The 20,420-nt window shown below is 41.0% G+C and overlaps 1 protein-coding gene across 1 annotated transcript in view; it reads left to right on the top strand.

The window, feature by feature from the left end:
• The window catches only part of glis1b (GLIS family zinc finger 1b), a 70,389-nt gene that overhangs the window by 45,994 nt on the left and 3,975 nt on the right, over positions 1 to 20,420 (top strand). The window contains exons 6-8 of the mRNA XM_079574476.1: positions 1,165 to 1,275; positions 3,308 to 3,449; positions 8,470 to 8,638. Of these exons, the coding sequence (XP_079430602.1) occupies positions 1,165 to 1,275; positions 3,308 to 3,449; positions 8,470 to 8,638 (422 nt within the window). The remainder of the gene's footprint in view (positions 1 to 1,164; positions 1,276 to 3,307; positions 3,450 to 8,469; positions 8,639 to 20,420) is intronic.

Genomic DNA, 20,420 nt, shown 5'->3' with positions numbered 1-20,420 from the left:
ACATCACCCCAGTTTGGAGCTATACCTATAATGCTGGGAGAGGCTAAATGCTAACAACATTTGCGTGACTGAGCGCACGCAGTTACGCATCAACTCATCTAAGCTAAGGTAAGAACATATCTCAGTATCATGCCCCTAGAGGCCAGAAGCGCCACTGCAGGTGTTGTAGCGTGTTGCGTTTATTTGACTCATTAATTGTACAAGAGTAAATACTACGCTGACAGAAAAGACAAAGGGAGAGAGGGATATTGTGCATTGTGCCACAACTCAATGACACAATGGAGACTCACTCAAACGTGGCTAAAGTGGCACTAGCCCACAGTTAGCTTTGCCTGTTAGCTTCTTCTTCGTGATTCTATTAGTGTGTATTGCGCCTCTGACCCGGAGGCAGGGAGATGAAATCATCCCATAATTAACACACTAATTAACACTATGAAAATGATTTATTAAGGTAAACTAGTTACCTAGTTCTTTAAAACAAGACAAACTGTTTTGCCCTCCATCCAGTGAGCCTCCTCTTGGCAGTCTTTGGTGACTGTCGCGCCCACCAGACACAGACGAGGGCCTGGATGGTGAAATTCCAGTGATTTCCAATAACCTCACAAGAAGTGAAAAGGTTGTCTTGTTTTAATAACAACCTGGATGACTGAGACACCATTTTAATTTTGTTTGAGGCGATCTGAGCGATAGCACCACCTCATACATCGGCTGGAGGAAAACAATCACATAATTCTCAAACGTGCGTGAATGAAACAAAACAAAACCCCGGGCGGGTAGATTTTTTATGAGGAAAAATCTCTTTGAAAACAAAACATTGGAAAAAGATGGTGATTTTTCTTCTTAAATTACTTAAAGGTGCTTGAATTAAGCTGCTGATGTGTGTGTGTGTGTTTTTTTAGATAGACCTTTATTCTATTAACACACAAATGCGGGTCATAGAAAAACTCTCTATAAATACAGACAGAAACAATGTGATGTGAAGTGTCTTTTAACCCTTTCTTGCCTTTATCTTCTGCTTCTTTTCCTCTACTTTCCTCAGCTGAAAGGTAGGACTCTAAATTTTACTTCCAAAAATTCTCCACTGCCCATCTTCCTATAATTTCATAGACTGTCGAGATATTTTTTTAAGTGAATGTATTTTAAGATTTTCCTGTCTCATTGCAGAAGCCGTATGCGTGTCAGATTCCCGGGTGCACAAAGCGCTACACAGACCCCAGCTCCTTACGCAAACACGTGAAGATCCACTCGGCCAAAGAGCAGCAGGTGCGTAGGAAGGTAAGACGTGGAAAACTTAACATTAACCTCTTCACCCCCATCCTCTCCAGTTAGGCATTACCCAAATCTAAAAGCTTCTTGAAAAGAGTGTCAAAATAGCAACAGATATGAGACAAGAATGTGGATGAAAAGGCAACAAAAGAGCGAGGAGAATGTGACAGAAACTCCACAACAGAGCAACAGAAAAGCAACAAAAGAGCAACAGAAAAGTGATGAAAAAAGTGTCGAAAAAGCGACGAAAATGTGATGAAAAAGTGGCAAAAATGCGTGATGAAAACACAACAAAAAAAGGCAAAAGAGCAACAAAATAGTAACAGAAAAGTGACAAAAAAGTGACAAAGTGAGCTGAGATTTAATTTATTTTACATTTGTGTCTAAAATTCGTGTGTAAAGTACATAATAAATAATCGATGACAAAAAAAGTGATGAAAAAGTGACACAAAAAGGTCTTAGATTTGGGTAATGCTGAACGAGAGACAATGCACTCGGTTAAGGCGGGGGTTAAGAGGTTAAAAGATTCCAGTGTAATAATTGGCTTTATCTCTCAAACTCTCATCTGCCTTTTATAGCTTTGTTATATGTTACACAATTGTTTTTACCTTTTCTCCGTGTGTCACGACTTGAATTGGTTCAGATTCTTTTGACCCATTCTTGGGACTGGCTCAAAACCGTACTTGCCTCTGTATCCGACTGGGCATCAGTGCATTTCTGTCCTTTCCAAACAAGCATTATTAAAGTCAGAAACAATAAGGAAGCTGTGGTCTAGGTGTGGCGACTTTAAAAACAGTTTAAGCAATGATCGATCTCAGTCTGTTCTTGGTCAACAGCATGTTCTCCCTGACTGAGGAGAGTAAATATAAGAGAATGGGCTCATTGTTGTGGAAGGGGCTGGATAGTGGCACACTGCGTGATGTGTTCCCGAGCTCTCGGCGGTAAAGGGAAACATGTGTAGCATTGTTAATAAGCTGTAATGCTGCACAATACTCCAGTGGCCAGATGTTATGGACAAATGTCAAACAAACGCTCTTACTCCACTCTTGGAGCAGAGCTGGAGAAAAGTGTTCGGAGTGTCGCAGTGGGGAAAAGCAGGGCCCCAATTACATGTGATGAATGCAGCGGGGCACTCTGAGGACACGGGCTCTACTTTACTCACTTATGCTTTTAAATGATATCGCAGACCGTGCCAGGGCTGAAGAGTGTTGCACATATTGAACTGCTCACTTGTCATTTGAGCGTCCAAAAGTCAAAGCACCTGTAGAAATGATGCACAAAAATGCCATTTGTTTCTGAGAGCACTTAAAATAAACACAGACTTCTTTCCAACTACAAAATTATACTCAGAAATCAATTTTCACGGACCGGTGTGGAATATTTTGATATGTATTTATTCAAAATCATAAATAAATCGTTGGCTCGTTGTTAGTATAAATATTCTGATTTGGATCATATCATCACACAACTGGAACTCAGGCCTCGGTTTAGAAGTGGACGAAACCGCTCACAGCAGTGTTGCCATCCACTACTCGCTTAGGTTAAGTTGTGGCGTCTGCATTTTTAACTCTTTGTATGCACTGAGAGGTAACCCGTGTGCCACAGGGGTCACCGTGCTTCTGCTATAAGCTCATCTTTCATCTCTAATGCTTTGTTGTGTTCTCTTTTACTCTAAACCTTCTTGAAACATGTCCATTGTTCCTACTGTTTACTCAGAAAAACATCATTTTCCCATTGGCTCCGAGCTGGCACCGTGATCGTGGATGTCTTAAAGTCCAGGCCAAAACATGACTCAAAAATGAGTGAATTACCCTTTCCCTGGTTCCTTCTGAATGCTAATGAATTCTGATTTACAGAGATACTGTTTCATATTAACATTACAATCACGGTATGGCAAAAGAGGAGAAAACAAAAATGCACACTGGCTTCTGGCTGAATACCCTTTAATTCTTGTCTTGCGTAAGATGACAGTCCAGCTGCATTTAATGAATAAACACAGGCTCTTTGTAATAGTTTTTCTTGTGTCATATCTTGTTGACAGTTGCGGTCGTGTCCCCACCTCGAGCAGGACGTCCTGAGTGACTGTTTGTCCCTGCAGCACCTCCAGAGCTCGACTCCCTCTCAGCACCTCTTCAACGGGAAAGACACGCGCTCCCCTGTGCTTGGCCAGGACATCTTCTCAGGTGCACATGGTTTCACAAAATCACTTTCCACACGCTCAGGTTTTAGGTACTGCCACAGAAACAAAAATGCTAATCTCCCTGTTATGCAAGTGTAGCATTAGCCGTTTGCAGGGATGTCCAGGGAGAGTCGCTTATTGAGAGACAGATGAAGTGGAGGGCAATATTTTAAGGGTTTTCTTGTCTCATCTTAAAAAAAACAGCACTCAGTAAATCATTGAAATTGGTGCATTTAAACTAGAAAAGTTTAACTCGGCCTATTCTCCCACCACACGTTTGTTGAGGTTTTACTTCAAGGCCAATTCAGCAGGAGTCTGATCCCTCAGCCGTAGTTTGGAACCTGCCTGAAACCTTACAGCAGGTTTCAGCAATTTGGGACTCCCACTGTTGTAATGAGAACTTATGAAACTGTAGTAACAAACATCAAAACATTTTAAATCTGTGTGCTATATATAAATAGGAATACCCTTTTAGTTTTTTAAATCAGCTCAGGTCCCAATTTAGGAACCACTGCTTTATAAAGTATTGCGAAATAATTATGTTCACCCAAGAAACACTGACCTTGCCAAAACAATATCACTGTCCAGGAAACTGAAATAAGAATGGGTTTATAGCTTAGGTCCTGCACACATGGTAAAGAAGTCAGTGGGCTAATAAACAGGCATGTCATCGTTCCTGCAGATGGGTATTTTGTGCTCTTAGCTTATTGTCGTCGCTCCAAATTGAGACAGACCTACATAAAACAATGCAGTGATTTAAACCACACACATTTTACTTGTACAGCTATAATAATGCTTTATTCTCAGTTTGATATCCTTGGACTTGAGCTTGTTTGTTTCTTTGACAAGCAAACCATTAGCTCCTGCGGTAATGAGACAGTGTTATCTCACCCCACACTAAACTCCTGACAGATGACTTTGACCGTCACCGAGTCAACGCCAGAGTTTATAAGCGCGGAAGATGAATTGTTTTCAAGACTATGGACAGTGCAGCTCCCCAATGCTTGTCCGCACTTCTTTTTGCCTCCGCAGCTCCCGGCTCCCTGTTGCTTTTCTTTATTGTTTCTGGAAATGACAACCACCAGCGACTGAATGGCTGTCTTGTCTTGTGAATGTTGCAAACACACATTTAGACATTCTATACATGTGGAGCTGACTATTAGGAGATCACGATCTGTGAGGAGTATTATCTGTGCAGCTTCTTTTCTGCCCTGACTCTTTGTAATTGTACTTTTTAGAGTGAATTTATTACCGGTGTTGCCAGTACTGGTAAGTAATCCACTGCTGTAACAAGATTAAGTAACGGAGTAATATAACAGGATTATAATTTAAAAACTGGTAATGTAATGAAGTAACTATTGATTACTTTTTGTGATATTTGGACTGCGGAAATCTAGAAAAACAACCAAGAACTACAAAATCATTATTTTGAGTTTATCTCATCCAAAGCAAAGAATTTTGTTGTCCATTGTCGGTTCTGCAGCAAACAAGACGTTTTCAACTGCGACAAACAAATAGTCTGGTTCACTATGTTCAGATTTCCACTGTTGGGGCATTTTCTTGGTGAGTGTGAAAGCTATATTTTTTTGGAAACCATGTGGTATAAGCACTGAGAAAAACAATGTTTCCATTTGCGTTTGTCTTTTGGTAAAACTGTACAATCATACAATTTTCCCATTAGAGTAAATGGGGAGTTCTGGTCGTTGCTACGGTAACACCATGAATCATATGACAAGGGTTTCATTTACTTTTTTCATTGGAACGACTATATGGAATTTTCTGGCAAATTTTGTAAATTCCTTTTACTCCCCATATAAAAGTTATTATGGCTATTATCGCACCTTTTTTACATATCAGACCAAATGGAAACTTGCTTTTCTGATTGCTTATTTAATAATGTTTTCAAAAATGTATAGTTTTGATACTCTCCACAAAAATCCGGCGAAATGACAGTGAAGACTGCAGATTGCAGACTCGGCGACAGTGGAGGTAGAGCGGGGCGTGTCGTGATCAAAAGGTCGGGAGTTCGAATCCCACCTCCTGAAGATGCACATTGTCGTTGTGTCCTACTTCCCCCACCCTGCCTCCAGTGTCTGCGTACACACTGTGTATGAATAAAATAAAAGGGCTGTATAAGTTGAGACCATTTTACATTTAACTTTTCATATAAAGTAATCATAGAAGTAACTCGATTAGTTTTAGGAGTAATCAGTAGTTGGATTACTTTTACAACGTAATTGCCGTAATAAGCCTAACCCTAACCCCAAACCTAACATTGGTCCTGGGCAAACAACTCTGACATTGGTCCTGGACTCTTAGTTCCTTGGTGATATCAGATCCACTGTGTGAGTAAACCTGTCACGTATAGAAAGCTTCATGTTAACATTTTCAAATCAATGCAACTTTAAACTTCAGCCATATCTCGAGAATAATTTATTTAATCTGATCTTTACTGTGTTCATGGTCTGCAGCTTGTTCTCGTTCCCTGTTGTGCTCGGTTAGTGCATTTGGAAATGGCAATACGCTGGCCTCGTCTCCAAAACACAACGCCAGATCGTGCTACCAGTTTGTGCCTCCCTCTGTCTCTGAGTGGATGCCTCTTTCTTGCTTTCTTTTTTGTAAATAGCTTCAAAGCCTGGAGGACTTGGCCCCGTAAATGGAGAGTTGTTAAGGAGGCAGTGCAATTCCGGCGCCCCATTCCACCAACAGGGAGAAGTTACCGATTGGCATTCAGGCTCCCCCATTTGCATGAATCTGGCTTTATATTTGAGCCAATAGGATGCACGAAAGAGGTGGGGCGCACTGGGCGAGTTATTAACACTCTGTAGAAAGTGAGTCATACTTCCAGGCAGGGTTGTTTTGCTGTTTGCGAGACTTATGAGAAACCCCTCTCTGTTTTATAGACCATTATTAGAGTGCTCCCCAATTAACAAGAGGAAGCACCTATCACAGTTTTAGTGGTTTATTTGTGCCCGCTGATATGCTGACTGTTCCAAATTCCTGCGCACATTGAACTCAGCGAGACTCGAGTCAGTCGACGTGCAGCGTGAGATCAAACGCCGGGTCATTATGAAGTTAGAATGAGCTTTAATGAGTCTCATTAACCTCTTAACCCACGCCTGGACCAGGCTTGGTTTCTCCAGTTTGGCTTTACCCAAATCTAAAAGCTTAACAAAAGAGCGACAAAAATTAGGATGACAACACAACAAAAATGCAACAAAAAAGGGACAAAAATGCAACAAAAAGCAATAAAAAAAGCAATAAAAAAGCAACAAAAACTGACAAAAAAGAGACAAAAATGCAACAAAAAAGTTGCGAAAACACAATAAAAATCAATGTGATGAAAAAGCAACAAAAAAGCCACAAAAAGTGATGCAAAAATGTTCAAGAAATGCAACAAAAACACAACAAAAAAGCAACAAAAACCATCAAAAACATGACAAAATAACAACAACAGAAAAGTGATGAACAAGCTTAAACCCCCCCCCGACAAAAACATGACAAAAAAGCTTCAAAATGTGACAAAATATACTACCACATTTGTAGGCCTTAACTTTCAAATAAGGCATTACACTGTTGCTTTCCAGCAGATTTGGGTAAAGCTGAACTGGAGAAAAAAAGTGGGGGGTGAGAGGTTAAAACATTTGAAACCTTTACTGTGCCACATGTCCGTGAAAAAGTGATCCTGCTGAGTGCGTGGTGTGAGTTTGGAAGATCTATCAGTCTTTTGTTTCACTTTTACTGTAGCTTTACATGAACTGTGTAAAATCCAGAGTGGATGGTGAGAACAGGGGAAGGGAATCTGTTTAGTAAAGTGCTTATGGGCCCAATCCCCACTACTGTCTTATTCACACTTTCTCGTGTTGCAAAGGATGAAATTGCGGCAATCGTGGCCATTATTTGTCGACTATTTCCCCAGGTCCGGTAGCAGATGTTGAGGGCTAAAGGGGAAAACATTTAAGGCTAGTGATTGATGATTTGCGGATAATGAATCAAGCTTGTAACCATTTCAGAGCGCTGTCAGACTGGGCTTTGGCGCGCTTCCACTGGGGAACAGCTGCAGAACCGGGAGCACCGAACCACTCCTGGTCCTTTCATCTGCTCCTGTCTCCTCGAGATGCTAACTCCAGCAGACAGTCAGCTCGCCGTCTGCGCACCGGCAAAGGAATCAGCCAAGAATAAAAAAAAGAAATTGACAAATTGTATTGTTCAAATCCTCACAGCAGTCCTTCTGGCTTGTCCCCCCCCCCTCTTGTACAACCTATAAAACCTACCAATACCTCTAAGATGCTCTTTCAATCATCCACTCAAATGTATTACAGCAACGGCAGACAGAAATGCATCCGGAGCTTGGACCTGAAACAACTTCTATTTTACTGCACACCAGAGGCGAATGATACGTATTGGTCCTTCATAGAAAAAACGATAAAAAAGAAAAACAAGATGGTCGAAATGGGCAATATTGTCCTAGTTGTTGAAAATAAACAACTTTATCCCGATGACGTAAATTGTACAAACTCTCAGTAGATGCTGCACAACTTACATCAGTTTTAGATTGAAAGCTAAAGCTCCAAACTACATGTGAACAGCTTTTTCCACCGACTGCATTGTTGTTTTATAGAGGCTTGTAGTTCTCAGGGGCTCAAAGACAATGCCCTGCACAGATGTTTCTCATGCCCACAGCTCACATACACAGAGGATATCCACTAACCTTATTGCTCCTAAATGCTCTACTGTTCAAAGTCACTGCAGAAACATATGTAACATTTTACTTCATTATAGCGTAATAAGGACAAACAGCTGTAAGGACAACCGAGGCCAATCCCCATGGCAGTGCAAACAATGTACCCGAAATTACAACCAGCGCAAACACAGAGCATTTCACTTTACACCGCCCTCTGATTGGATGAAGGATGTCAAAACAAAAATCCCGTTACCTTGAAATGGGTTTTAATTTGCTCAAGAGAAAAAGCCCCTGAAGTCTGTCCGACACGTTTACTAAATTAGCTTTGTTTGTCTTTCAGGCCTGTACACTGGCTCCAGCAACCCCCATCACCCCGTCGGTACCCCGGCCGAGCTGCTCTCCCCCGCCGCCCCCTCCGCCCCAGAGCTGTCCCAGCGCCACCGACTGGAGCGAGACATGGGCAGCCCTCACCTGTCACCACTCGCCCCGATGGAGGGGGCAAGAGACGGGTCAGTACGGCGTGTATACTGCCAAATACATTTTATTCACAGTGGGATGGATTCACAACCGTCCTCGGCTATTAAGCTGACGTTTGATACCGAAAATGCTAAAATACCATTTTTTTTTCTCTCTGTACTCTGTACCTTTCTATATCACGGACAATTACCGGAAAATACCATAGACATTAATTAAGAGCAAAGAAATGTGTCTGCTGTAATTGTATAAGGTGAAAATACAATATACACTTTAGTTTTTTTTGCTTTTTCATTATATTATTATGTGACCAATTTTACAAATAGGAAACATTATATATTTTCAGTGTCAAAAATAGGAATAGAACTTGAAAAATGTATTGTATTGAAAAAATCAGCACACTTTCTATTAAAGGGTTTTGCTCAATGCGCCAATTGAAGTTTCCAACACCAACAGAGCAGTGACTTTTTCCATTGGACGCCTACATTCAGCAGAAACAGCCGATATGACATATTACATCGAGTGGTGAGGTTATTTGCTTTTCTGTGCATTTCAAAGTGACATATATTGCACGTATAATCACACATGTAAACAGTCTTGACTCTTGACGGACACGCTGAGGAAGTATCTCACTAGTATGAACTAGTAGAATTATTATGGCTTACTGTTCTCCTTCATACTTGTGAATGTTTGTACAAGTTATGTAACGTTTAGGTTAAAGAGAAAACTTAAAAATGACATATTCGGTTAATGTAAGGAGGACCAGTCTGGGGGTTGTTGCTGTTTTGGATTGGATTAGAATCGCTCCGATATTTTCCAGACTATAAGTCGCACTTTTTTACCATGGTTTGGCTGGGGGTGCGACTTAAACTCAGGTGCGACTTATATATCAAAATATATAATTTCACATGTTTGTTATTTTCCCATTAACAGCCGCTAGAGGGCGCTCTAGGCTTGTGTACCAGCATCTGCTACTCTGAACCCAACTACCCCCAAAGAGAAAATCATATTCTGCTGGTTACAAGCTGCAAATAGTAAAATATGCAGCAGAAAGAAGGTTTGAGTGAGTGAGAAGCTTGTGAGGGATTGGCGAAAGTGGAGGTTGCTCTTACTGCAATGAACAAAGCAGAAAAAGCTAATCACAGGCTTAAAAAGCCACAGGTAGAGGAAGGAGTTTGCAAGTGGGTGCGTGAACAACGTGCTGCCGGGAGAGGCTGGTCAACGGTGCACCAGAGTGACTCGTGCGTCTTATAGTCCGGTGCGACAAACAGTCCAGAAAATACTATGAGAGAAAGGGAGTAATACCGCATCATACATTTTATTACACATTAACTTTTTTTCCTTCATCTTTGTTATTTGAGAAGGTTTTGTGTATAAAACCCACAGCTGAAAAATAAACCGCGCAGCAAAGCATAATAAGGGCGACTCTGGTTTCATTTTAATGCTGATATTACTGAATTTGTATAAAAAAAAAATGTACACAGTGTTAGGGCTGGGTAGCGTTTTTTTTTTTTTTTGTTTTTTTTCAAAACCAGTACTTTAACAATACTTGGTGTTTGATACCAATACTTTTTTCTGATGCCTATACTACAATATTTGTCATCTAGATCCAGAAAACAGAACATTAATGTAAATGCAAATTTGCAATATCGGGTTCATCACCAATGTCAAGAAATGTGTGAAAAAATGGGGGGAAATGATGGCAAAATAGGAAGAAAAAAAAAATGAATAAATTGGGTAACAAAAAAAGGGGAAATGTGGGGGGAAATTGAGTAAAAAAAAGAGAAATTAATGGGAATAAATTGGGGGGAAAAATTGGGAAAATATGAGTAAAAAAATTGCAAAAATAAGGGAAAAATTGGGGTGAAAATAATAAGAAAAAAAGTGCTTTTTTTTAGGCAAAAAAAAAAGAAAAAACAATAACAAAAAAAAACAACAACAACAAACAAACAACCAAGTCACTTCCTTTAATGATATTCCTGGACCAACAACATAAAAACTTTTTTTTGGTACCTGATTTCTATTCTTGTATCTTTTTGATATCGGTAGTACCTACATTTTTTATTCGATTCCATACTGGTATTGTTTAACGGTATCCAGCCCTAAGCAGTGTATTATTTTCTGTATTTTCTGTATTCTCCTTATAGAGGCTTCCCTGCAGCATTATGAAGTTATATTGAGTGATAACTTTCTAAACGACTGCGCGCTTGTAGAACCCTTAGAAAGACGATAGTGACAGGCTCGGTGCTGACTAACTCTTTTGGCCTTGTTGCCAGAGAAACGATAACTGTAAAACGTCCCGAGAGAAAGCGTGTCCTGGTCACTGCAAGGTCACAGTGACACAACACTATTTCTGGCAGCCACATCTGTATTCTCAAAGTCCCAAGTGTCTCCTCTAATACAGCCAGTGTTATCCGAACGGTTTTCATGAAATAAGTGTGAACGCATCATCTTCCACTGTTTATTATTTCTCATAATTAGTCGTTACAGATTATGAATATGAGTCTGTTCTGTGTTTCGCCCGTAGAGAAAAAGCCTCAACTGCCGCAAGAGCAGGCCAATGAGTCCACATTGAGAAACTCAGAAAGACAGCAGATTGTTTTATTTGTCCGTAATTGTTATATTGAGTTGATGCATTCAAGTATAATCAAGCAATGCTGTATTCAAATTACATCACATCTGGGGCTTGTTACAGAGAATCTTTTGGGAGAATGTTTAATAGGCAACCAATAAAACCCAAAAGAGTAATTAAATGAGCTGCAAACGGATGGATGGAGTTAAAATAGCTTGATTTAAAAAAGATAAAACAATAAGAAAAGTGAAATCTGTTATGAACCGAGAGAGAACAAGCGCCTCTTTTTGGGTGTGTGCGCTGCGTGTTTCCAATTAGACGTTTTCCCAGAGGAGAGATGAGCGTACGATCGTCGTCAGGAGGCACAGTGTGTTCTGGAACAAACAATACAATAACCGCAAGAGACGTATTTAAAATGCCCTTTTGCAGTTTACTTTTATGGAGTGGTGGTGCTCAAACGTTCAGAGTATTTGCCTGAGGGACAGTTTCTCGACAGACATGACGAAGGTCAATAGAATAAAATCTATTTTCTGCTTGTGCTCAGGCTCCAATTTTAAACCTGGACGAAACACTAAGCATGTAATGACATAGACTGTGACCAAAGGCAAGAACAAACGAGTTTAAAGCAAGAAATAAACGAGAGAGCGGATTGGGACTGACTAAAGACCACATGAGAGCTCCGGGGCCACATATTGAGCTACTTATGTATCAAAACGTGGGTAGAGGAGGGTAGAGTAGTAATATATTTACTCAAGTAAGTGTAACGTGACTTTGAAATGATTTTACTCAAGTACAAAGTAAATGGAGAAAATGTTACTTGAGTTCTGTGAATAGAAGAAAAAGTTATGACGCCATAAATTGTGAGAAACAAAACTTAAAGAGGGGGTATTATGCTTTTTTCAATCACATAGCACCAGTCTATAGCACACTACAATGATGACGAAACCTTCTGTTCGTCTGTAAATGCAGTAAATTGCCTCTGTCTCTTTAAGAACCTCTAACCCTTTCCGACACGCCCCCTCCACACGCTGTCTGTGGCATCAGTGGGGAGGGGGTTCTGCTGAGGAGCAGTGGTTGGAGGCGTCTCCAGGAGGTGGAGGCGTTCCTAGGAGGACTCAGGCAAACCTATCCCTAAAATGGCTGCCATCAGAGTTTTCACAGATTACTCAAAAATACGTGAATGTGCCAAGGCAACACTTCAGGCATGGTTTTAATGAGGGAATGACATAATAACATGATGTAAAGCTCGAAAAAGTTGTTTTTTCCATAATGCCCCCCCCTTTAAAGAGACTGTACAGAGTTTACAAATGTTAAAATTATGTATTTTCCTGCCCTATATGTTTCAGCCATGACCTATTCACCACAACTGCTTCTAAAATCCTGCACTGTCACTCAAAAAGTTGTTAATTTGGGTCCGAAGTGCCGTCATGCACGAGCTTAATATAGATGTCGCAGTTACACGTATAGACCTGAGGTGGCAGTAGGGAGTATAAAAATGACCAACTTGCATCTAGCCCCTTTAAAAACAATTTTGTGATATTGTGATATTTACAAAGAAAATTCAAAGAAAATGGCATAAAAACACAAAAAAAACTAGATAATTCTCAAGAATAAAGCGCATGATACAAACTACATCTACAGTAAGTACACCGTCTGGAATTGATCACATTTCTGCCTAAATTGGTCACTAAATGTGGTCTGATCTTCAAGGCGGTGTACTTACTTTTCCCACGCTCTCCTGTGATTGTTTACATATTATTGCCACTAAAAACATGATCAAATGTAAATATTTGGGTGGTATTAGTTCAGGCAGACACTGTTTAATCATTCCTGTGATATTGATGCTGCATTTGCCACTTAATTATTTACTCACAGTGGAAAAAGCAACAATTATTTTTCTCAAGTAAGAGTGCAGATATGTATTATAATTTGATTCAAGCAGAAGTAAAAAGTACCGTATGACTCTCAGGAGTACAACTTCTTCAAAAAGTCACTCAAGTACTCAAGACCTACGCCTAAAACACAATAGTGAACAAGGCAGTACTAAATCTATACAATAATGACCCGAAAACACCCACAAATGTCGTGAGTAAGCTGTTGAATAGATGTGTTATATGCTGTTAACTCTGGTGTATATTTCACATGAATCTGTTCAGAATAACAGTGACACAACGAGACTCACTGACTGTTTTGCACTGACTTTAAACAGTGCATTTGCTCGTGTGCGGGCGCGTGTGTGAGTGGAATAAGTTGAAATGCACTAATTGAGGAGACACACATGATTGCTTCAGATTGATGTGTGAAGCTCTGGACTTCCAGCACAAACAAAGCCTCAATCGCTAACGTCCTCGGACCACTCAGAGACGTCAGGGCGGCCCGCGAGCATCTGGACCCAAAGTGCTGCTCCGAGCCATGAAATTTCAGGAGGGAAACGATGTCGAAATTACGCTGCGGTCTGCGTACCTTTTTCTCTTTGGCGTTCGGAATTACAAGTGCTTATTGGGCAATAGAAAGCGAACCATGGTTGGCAGCACAGTTACAGCCTTGTACAGAGAGTGACATATTGGAAGTGAGGCGTACATTAGCAGCGTTTGGCCCTTGACGAGACACATCTGAAGAGTAGAATAAGCATTCATGCATTTGTATGTGTAAATGTGGAACAGCGGTTAGCAGCTACGATATCCTCAGGCTTGAAATGTAACTTAAGACACAATTAAAATCTGATATTATTGCTTTATTCAGCCTTTTAAGAAAATAGTTTTGCACTCCCTAGGATTGATTTGTTATGTCATAATATAAATGTGCTTAAAAACAAGCACAAGTCAGCCCTAATTTCTAAGCGTGCAAAATGACTTCTGTAATTTTGGCACAGAGTGAGGCAGTTTAAATAAGGCTTTAACCTCTTTGAACAGTAGTTGCGAGCCATGAGCAAGAAATGATTTGTAGAGAAGCAATTTGAGCTTTGAAATACGCAGAATTAGTTTGGTGAAACTGTCCGGAAAACAGCACCAAACGCTGTTCAAGATATGCCCTCGGACAATGAGAATGGCGCTTTTCGAGCTTGACAAGCTTCTCAAAGCGCTGCACTGTAGCGTAGTCGATTATCTCTCCGACCGTTCACTCACTACACACTTCATTCACTGGTGGGGAAGGGTCTTGCCCAAAGACACATTGACAGTCTGCACCAACAGGAGCCAGAATTCAAACTGATAATTTTCCCAATATGAGTTGCCCTCATGAGCCACACTCTCCCCAGATTAGCAGAGCATGCGGCCTTAAAGTATATATGACACATTATACACAGTTTTTGCTAAAACATAGTTAAAGGGACTATACAGAGTTTAAAAATGTTAAAATTATGTATTTTCCTCCCCTTACATGTTCCAACACTGTCCTAAGATGTAGAATGAGCCAAGACCTTTTCCCCACAACTGCCTCTAAAATCCTGCACTGTCACTCAAAAAGGTGTTATTTCGGGTCCGAAGTGCCGTCATGCACGAGCTTTGTTATACAGTAGAAGGTGTAGTTTCACGTATGACCTGAGGTGGCAGTAGTGAGTATAAAATGGCTAACTTGCATCTAGCCCCTTTAACACAATTATATTTAAATGTATTAACTATGTTTTAGCTTTCTTTAGTTTGGCCATTTTTGTGATGTTTATAGTTTAACTTCCTTAATGGACACTGACAGGAAGTGACATAGAAGAAGGTAGACAGTTTTAAACTGTTGCTGTGCTGTTAAAGGGACTATACCGAATTTGGAACCTTGTTACCGTCACTACCGTCCTTCGGCGTCAGTATGTGATGAAAAAGGTAAACCCCTTTTCGTCACATATTGACTATTTGGGTTGACCATACACAACATCAACAAATCAATATATGGGGCAAACTTCAGGCATCAGGGTGATTTTTTACACAAATGACTACTTTTACAACATACTTTCATGGGGCAAAGATAACACCCTACAAAAAGAAAATGCATGTCAATGCCTTTAAGCCAATGGGAAATGAGTGAAACTGCTATGGAACGTTATATTCTTCGATGTCACTTCCTGTCAGCAGCTTAAAAATCCTACTAAAAATAACTTTTCTGCCCAACATTTCTTCATTCAAATTTTGCTGCTTCACTAAAATAAAATGATAATTATGCAACTGATGAACTTGCAACTGATGTTATCCTTCTAAATAAGTCTTTTCAAAAGCATTAAAACCTGTCATATGCACTTTAAAGCCAAAGTAAAACAGTCATCGATATCGTTCTCACTTTAATTCTCTAAACATGTGATGTGACGACAAGGCTACATTCAAACTCCTTTCCAAGTATCCTGATTTGAATGTAGATGTTTCACAAGATACGCACAATTTGAGCAGTATGGTCAGGACACCCTTCACACGAGGTTTTCCGCCTAACTCTAAACAGGCATCCCCAATGATGTGACAGAGTGAGCCCTCGTAAGGATAGAGGGGGAAAAAAGCACACACACGTCCTGCCCGGTGTGTGACAGAGTGAGTTGGGCACGAACCGTCTACTTACATCTCCGTAAAGATGGAGCATTTGATTTACATGTTTAAAGCCTTAAGTATACAGCCTGCTGCCAAAGTCAATACGAGGGCCGCACTTGTTTTTCCCAAACGGTTTAGCGGGACATTAAACATTTTGACAAAATTATCAAACTAACCCGGCTCTAGTGTGGCAGCCTCTGACCTCATTGCTAAATGTGTTTACTTTGGCTCCAGCGGCCCATTTAGACTCTTTGACTTTGCAAATACCAGTGTCACTTTTCCCGTGGCTAATATTCCAATATGCCAGATAAAATACATTTGCCGATCAGTATGGCGGGTGCGTTGAGTTGGCGTTTCCACCAGGGCGGCCCGTGTTCAGAGACCGGCCCGCAGTCTGTGGTTACATAATTGCAGCTGCCTTTCGTTGAGTATTGGTATTAGAGCCCCAGTGTAAATATTAGTCTGAGGTGGTTTGATAGGTGCGCAGTGACTGACATGAGCTATAACTGAATTAGAGTGGCAGCACAGAAGGACATTAAGAGAGAGACGTTACTGCACTTAACCCCTCTATGTCCCCTGCCCCACGTCACAGACCCAAACAAAGCACAGGAGAAACAGATAACAGGGGTATAGGATTCAGGGTAAATTGTACTGAATATTATCATGGCCAGGCGTAATGAGAGGTCAAGCTGAAGTTAAAGGAACAGGCCACCGTTTTTCCATTCTGAGATATGTTCTTACCTGAGCTGAGACGAGTGGATGCGTGCCTGTCTGGTCTTTACGCTTGCGCTCAGTCACGCAAAAAGACCAAAGATGATGGTAGCATTTAGCCTCCTCTCCTCTATGGGGCCAAACGGGGGTGAAGTTAGAAGCAACCAAGCTCTTTCACGTTTTCCCTATTTAAATACGGTGACGTGAGTAGTTACACCATCCAAGTATGGTCACACAAAATTAAACATGTCAATTTTCTAAGTGGATAAAAAGGGGTCCTATTTTGTAAGGCGTAATAACACCTTAGGAGCACTTTGACTTTACTCCACAGACGTTGAAGTGCTCCTAAGTGGAAGAGCTTGGTCGCTTCTAACTTAGAGGAGAGGAACAGAGCTGACAACATCTTTGGTCTTTTTGTGTGACTGAGCGCACGCACAAAGACCAGACAGGTACACATCAACTCGTCTAAGCTCAGGTAAGAACATATCTCAGGATGGAAAACCAGGGCCCTGTTCCTTTAACAGGACTTGTTATAACTTATTTTCTGTTTTTTTGTTCATTTGGAAAGCTTTAAAGTAAATGAATAATATAAACAAGTTGGACAAGGTTATTCCCAGGAATGATTGTTATTAAGGTGGGATCATTCCTCTTCAGGACACTTATCTTTCTGGGACTGACAGAAAGCTTTCCGGGGCCCGAAAATATCCACACATTGCAGCCCTAGGCACAGGCTTAGCTTTAACTTAGCTTTAGCATCATGCTGTTATCTGTCTCTCAAGCACAGCATTAGCCTGGTAAGTAGAACCAGAAGTGTTCCCACCAATGTGTGCCAAAGAAGGCCCAGTCATCCATCAGAGGGGCTTAAGGTCCGGCTTCACAGGGAGGACACGAGAGGGGAGCAGGCGCTGTCTGTGGAGGACATGGCCGATCCCAGATTCCTCATGGGACGTTCAGGTGCAGGTGAAAGGAGACAGATGAGGAGCAGAGCACCAGCACTTATTATATGAACTGTATCTCTAAAATAATGAGCTTAGTTATATTACAATACACAGAAATCTGTAATACTCTTTGGTGAGAACATAGCCACATATGTATATTAAAGCCCCTAAAACAAACAATAACGACAGTAATATCCAACATCAAATTGTGTGTGAATCTATTATTTGCCTAAAGTTATGTCCATCCGAGACAGACTTTCTGAGGCTGCAGTTTAGTCATGGACTGAGTGAGTTTCCCAGAATGATGTCAGCTCTTCCATTTTACTCACAGAAAAAATACTGATGCAATGACAAGTGTCAGAATCTGTGATATATTCAGTGTTTGGCTCTTTGAAAATCTACACATTTACTTCTCTTCTGACACCTTCTTAATCCCACAGAAGACAAAGGTTACCTCATCCCTCTGTAGCAGAGTGCACACAAGGGTGCAGTACATCTGTCCATACACTCGCACTCACCCCACGACCTGCTCCCTATTCATAAAAGTCACTCCATCAATGGGACAACCTCACCTTAAAATCCCCACAAAGCTCAACTCTGATGAATCATCTGGTCAAATGGTAGTTAAAAAATAGTGAGAAACTATTAGGCGCATGGTCATAGGTGGTATTTTTTATTGCAAGCTTAAACGTTATAATCCCATCATCAGTAACATTTTGGGGTGTGTGAGACAGACTAGACATTTGTGTCCAAAGTCTAGACAAATGTGTGGTGGCATAGTTAAGATCTGTTCCTTTCAAACAGGTTTGTCCCTGTTTCAGAGCATGGTGTCCTGCACTGATCAACTCCATCTCCTCCTTCCACTTCCTCCTGCGCAGCTCCCTCCGCTTCACAAGTCTTTCATCATCTTCTCCTTTCCTGTTGCGCTTCTTGTGACGCCTGTGGTTTATAGAGTTCACTGTAAACCATGGCATACTGACAATCCATTTCGTTTTTCATAAACAGATGAGTGTAAACTAAGATTATCAATGCCATTTTGACTTTTCATTTCTCAAAATTTAAAATATTTAGTTTAATAACTGCAATAGAAACGCTTTTCCTCCAGGTCTAAACAAAGGTGTGCAGGAGTACCCCAGGTCTAAAGTGGGTCTAAATACTGTATGACGAAATGAACCTATAAGGACCTGGTGCTGTGTAACACTATTACCGGCATGACCTCACCTTAAAATCCCCTCTGCCCCGTCAGGTTGGATCTACCGTGGTGGACAGGAGTGGGTGGGCTCGGCGTAAAAGTGCAGTAGTACTATACAGCGATGGATATCAGGGGAGAGATTAAAGTGGCAAATGAAAGATACCCCTCATGCCCTGGTCCTGCGGAGGCTAATGCTACTGCGAGAGCGCGCCTGGCAGTGATTACCCATGATTCACTTTAGCTGCGCATAGAGGCAGCTTGTAAAAATATGAACGGTATAACTGTTTCCTGAGTTTGTGCTGACAGCGGCTCTCGTGGGACGCTGCTCTCCGCGGGAACACATGGCCGTGCGCTGGACAGGGGCCAGCACATAGATTAGCCACACTTGGTGTAGACCTCCATCCTGCTAAGCGGGACATGCAGAGGGTCCTGTGGAGATTCAAATATGGGCCTGCACATACAGCACAGCGGCGCATAGTTACAAAGTGGATCTTAAAATCAATGGATCAGAACACAATTATTTTTTAACCACTCCTCCTATGATTATAAGTGTAAACAAGACCCTTCTGTACTTAATCGACTAGCCGGCTTCCTACAATTTGTACAGCATTTAAGGTCTTTTCTGCTCATGGGGTCTCCAAGTTGCCTCATAGTGTACATTGCATGTGATTGACTGTCATAACATGAGGGCTGTGTCCATCCTGACACAGCCCTCAAAATTAATTGAAACGTTGCCATTTCATTCTATTCAACAATGCTCACAGGAGATACTTGAAACAGATACTGCACTTCAGGAGCTAAATCACATCCACATTTCCATAAAGAGGGGACACAGCGGTGGTTCAGCTCTGACTCTGGATCAGTGAACTACTGGTGGGTCTCAGAACCATTATCAGTGGGTCGGAAGGTTTTCACAAGGAGCATTTCTTTCAATATTTTCCCAATGACTCGATTAAAGGAATAGGCCACCGTTTTTACATACTGAGATATGTTCTTACCTTAGCTTTGACGAGTTCTTTAGGACCTGTCTGGTCTTCACCCGTGCCTTCAGTCACGTAAACACAGCGCAGACGGCGTTAGCATTTAGCCTCTCCCTCTCTCCTCTATAGCTCCAAAACTGGTCAAGATAGAAGCGACCAAGCTCTTCCACGTTTTCCCTATTTAAATATGGTTACGTGAAGTGTTACACTACAAAGTATAATTACACAAAATTAAACAATGTGGATTTTCTAAGCGGATAAAAGGGGGAACTATAATGTAAGGCGTAGTAATACCAGGAGTAGTTTGGCATCCGCACAGTAAAGTGAAGATTACTGCGCAGTAAAGTGAAGATTACTGTGCGGATTTCGAACTACTCCTGGTATTATTACGCCTTACAATATAGTTCTCACTTTTATCCGCTTAGAAAATCCACATTGTTTAATTTTGTGTAATTATACTTTGTAGTGGAACACTTCACGTAACCATATTTAAATAGGGAAAACGTGGAAGAGCTTGGTAGCTTCTATCTTGACCTGTTTTGGAGCTATAGAGGAGAGAGGGAGAGGCTAAATGCTAACGCCGTCTGTGCTGTGTTTACGTGACTGAAGGCACGGGTGAAGACCAGACAGGTCCTAAAGAACTCGTCAAAGCTAAGGTAACAACATATCTCAGTATGTAAAAACGGTGGCCTATTCCTTTAAAGTGACTGTTTTCAGATTGTTTTGATAATTTTCATCTATAAACCTTTATCGAAGGCTTATTCAATTACAATTTGTCTGGAAATTACAGTATTTTGCATTATATGACAAATCAAATCGTTTGCGTTCACGTTATAGAGTATTATTTCAGCTGGAGGGCGGGTGCCAATACAACTCTATGGGAGAGAAACAGATTTTGAAAGTAATTCCCAAAAAGAAAATG

This window comes from Gobius niger (assembly GCF_951799975.1).
Source record: "Gobius niger genome assembly, chromosome: 17".
NCBI classification, from domain to species: Eukaryota; Metazoa; Chordata; class Actinopteri; order Gobiiformes; family Gobiidae; genus Gobius; species Gobius niger.
The sequence above is the reverse complement of the archived record's forward strand: the minus strand, read 5'-3'. Positions and strand labels throughout refer to the sequence as shown.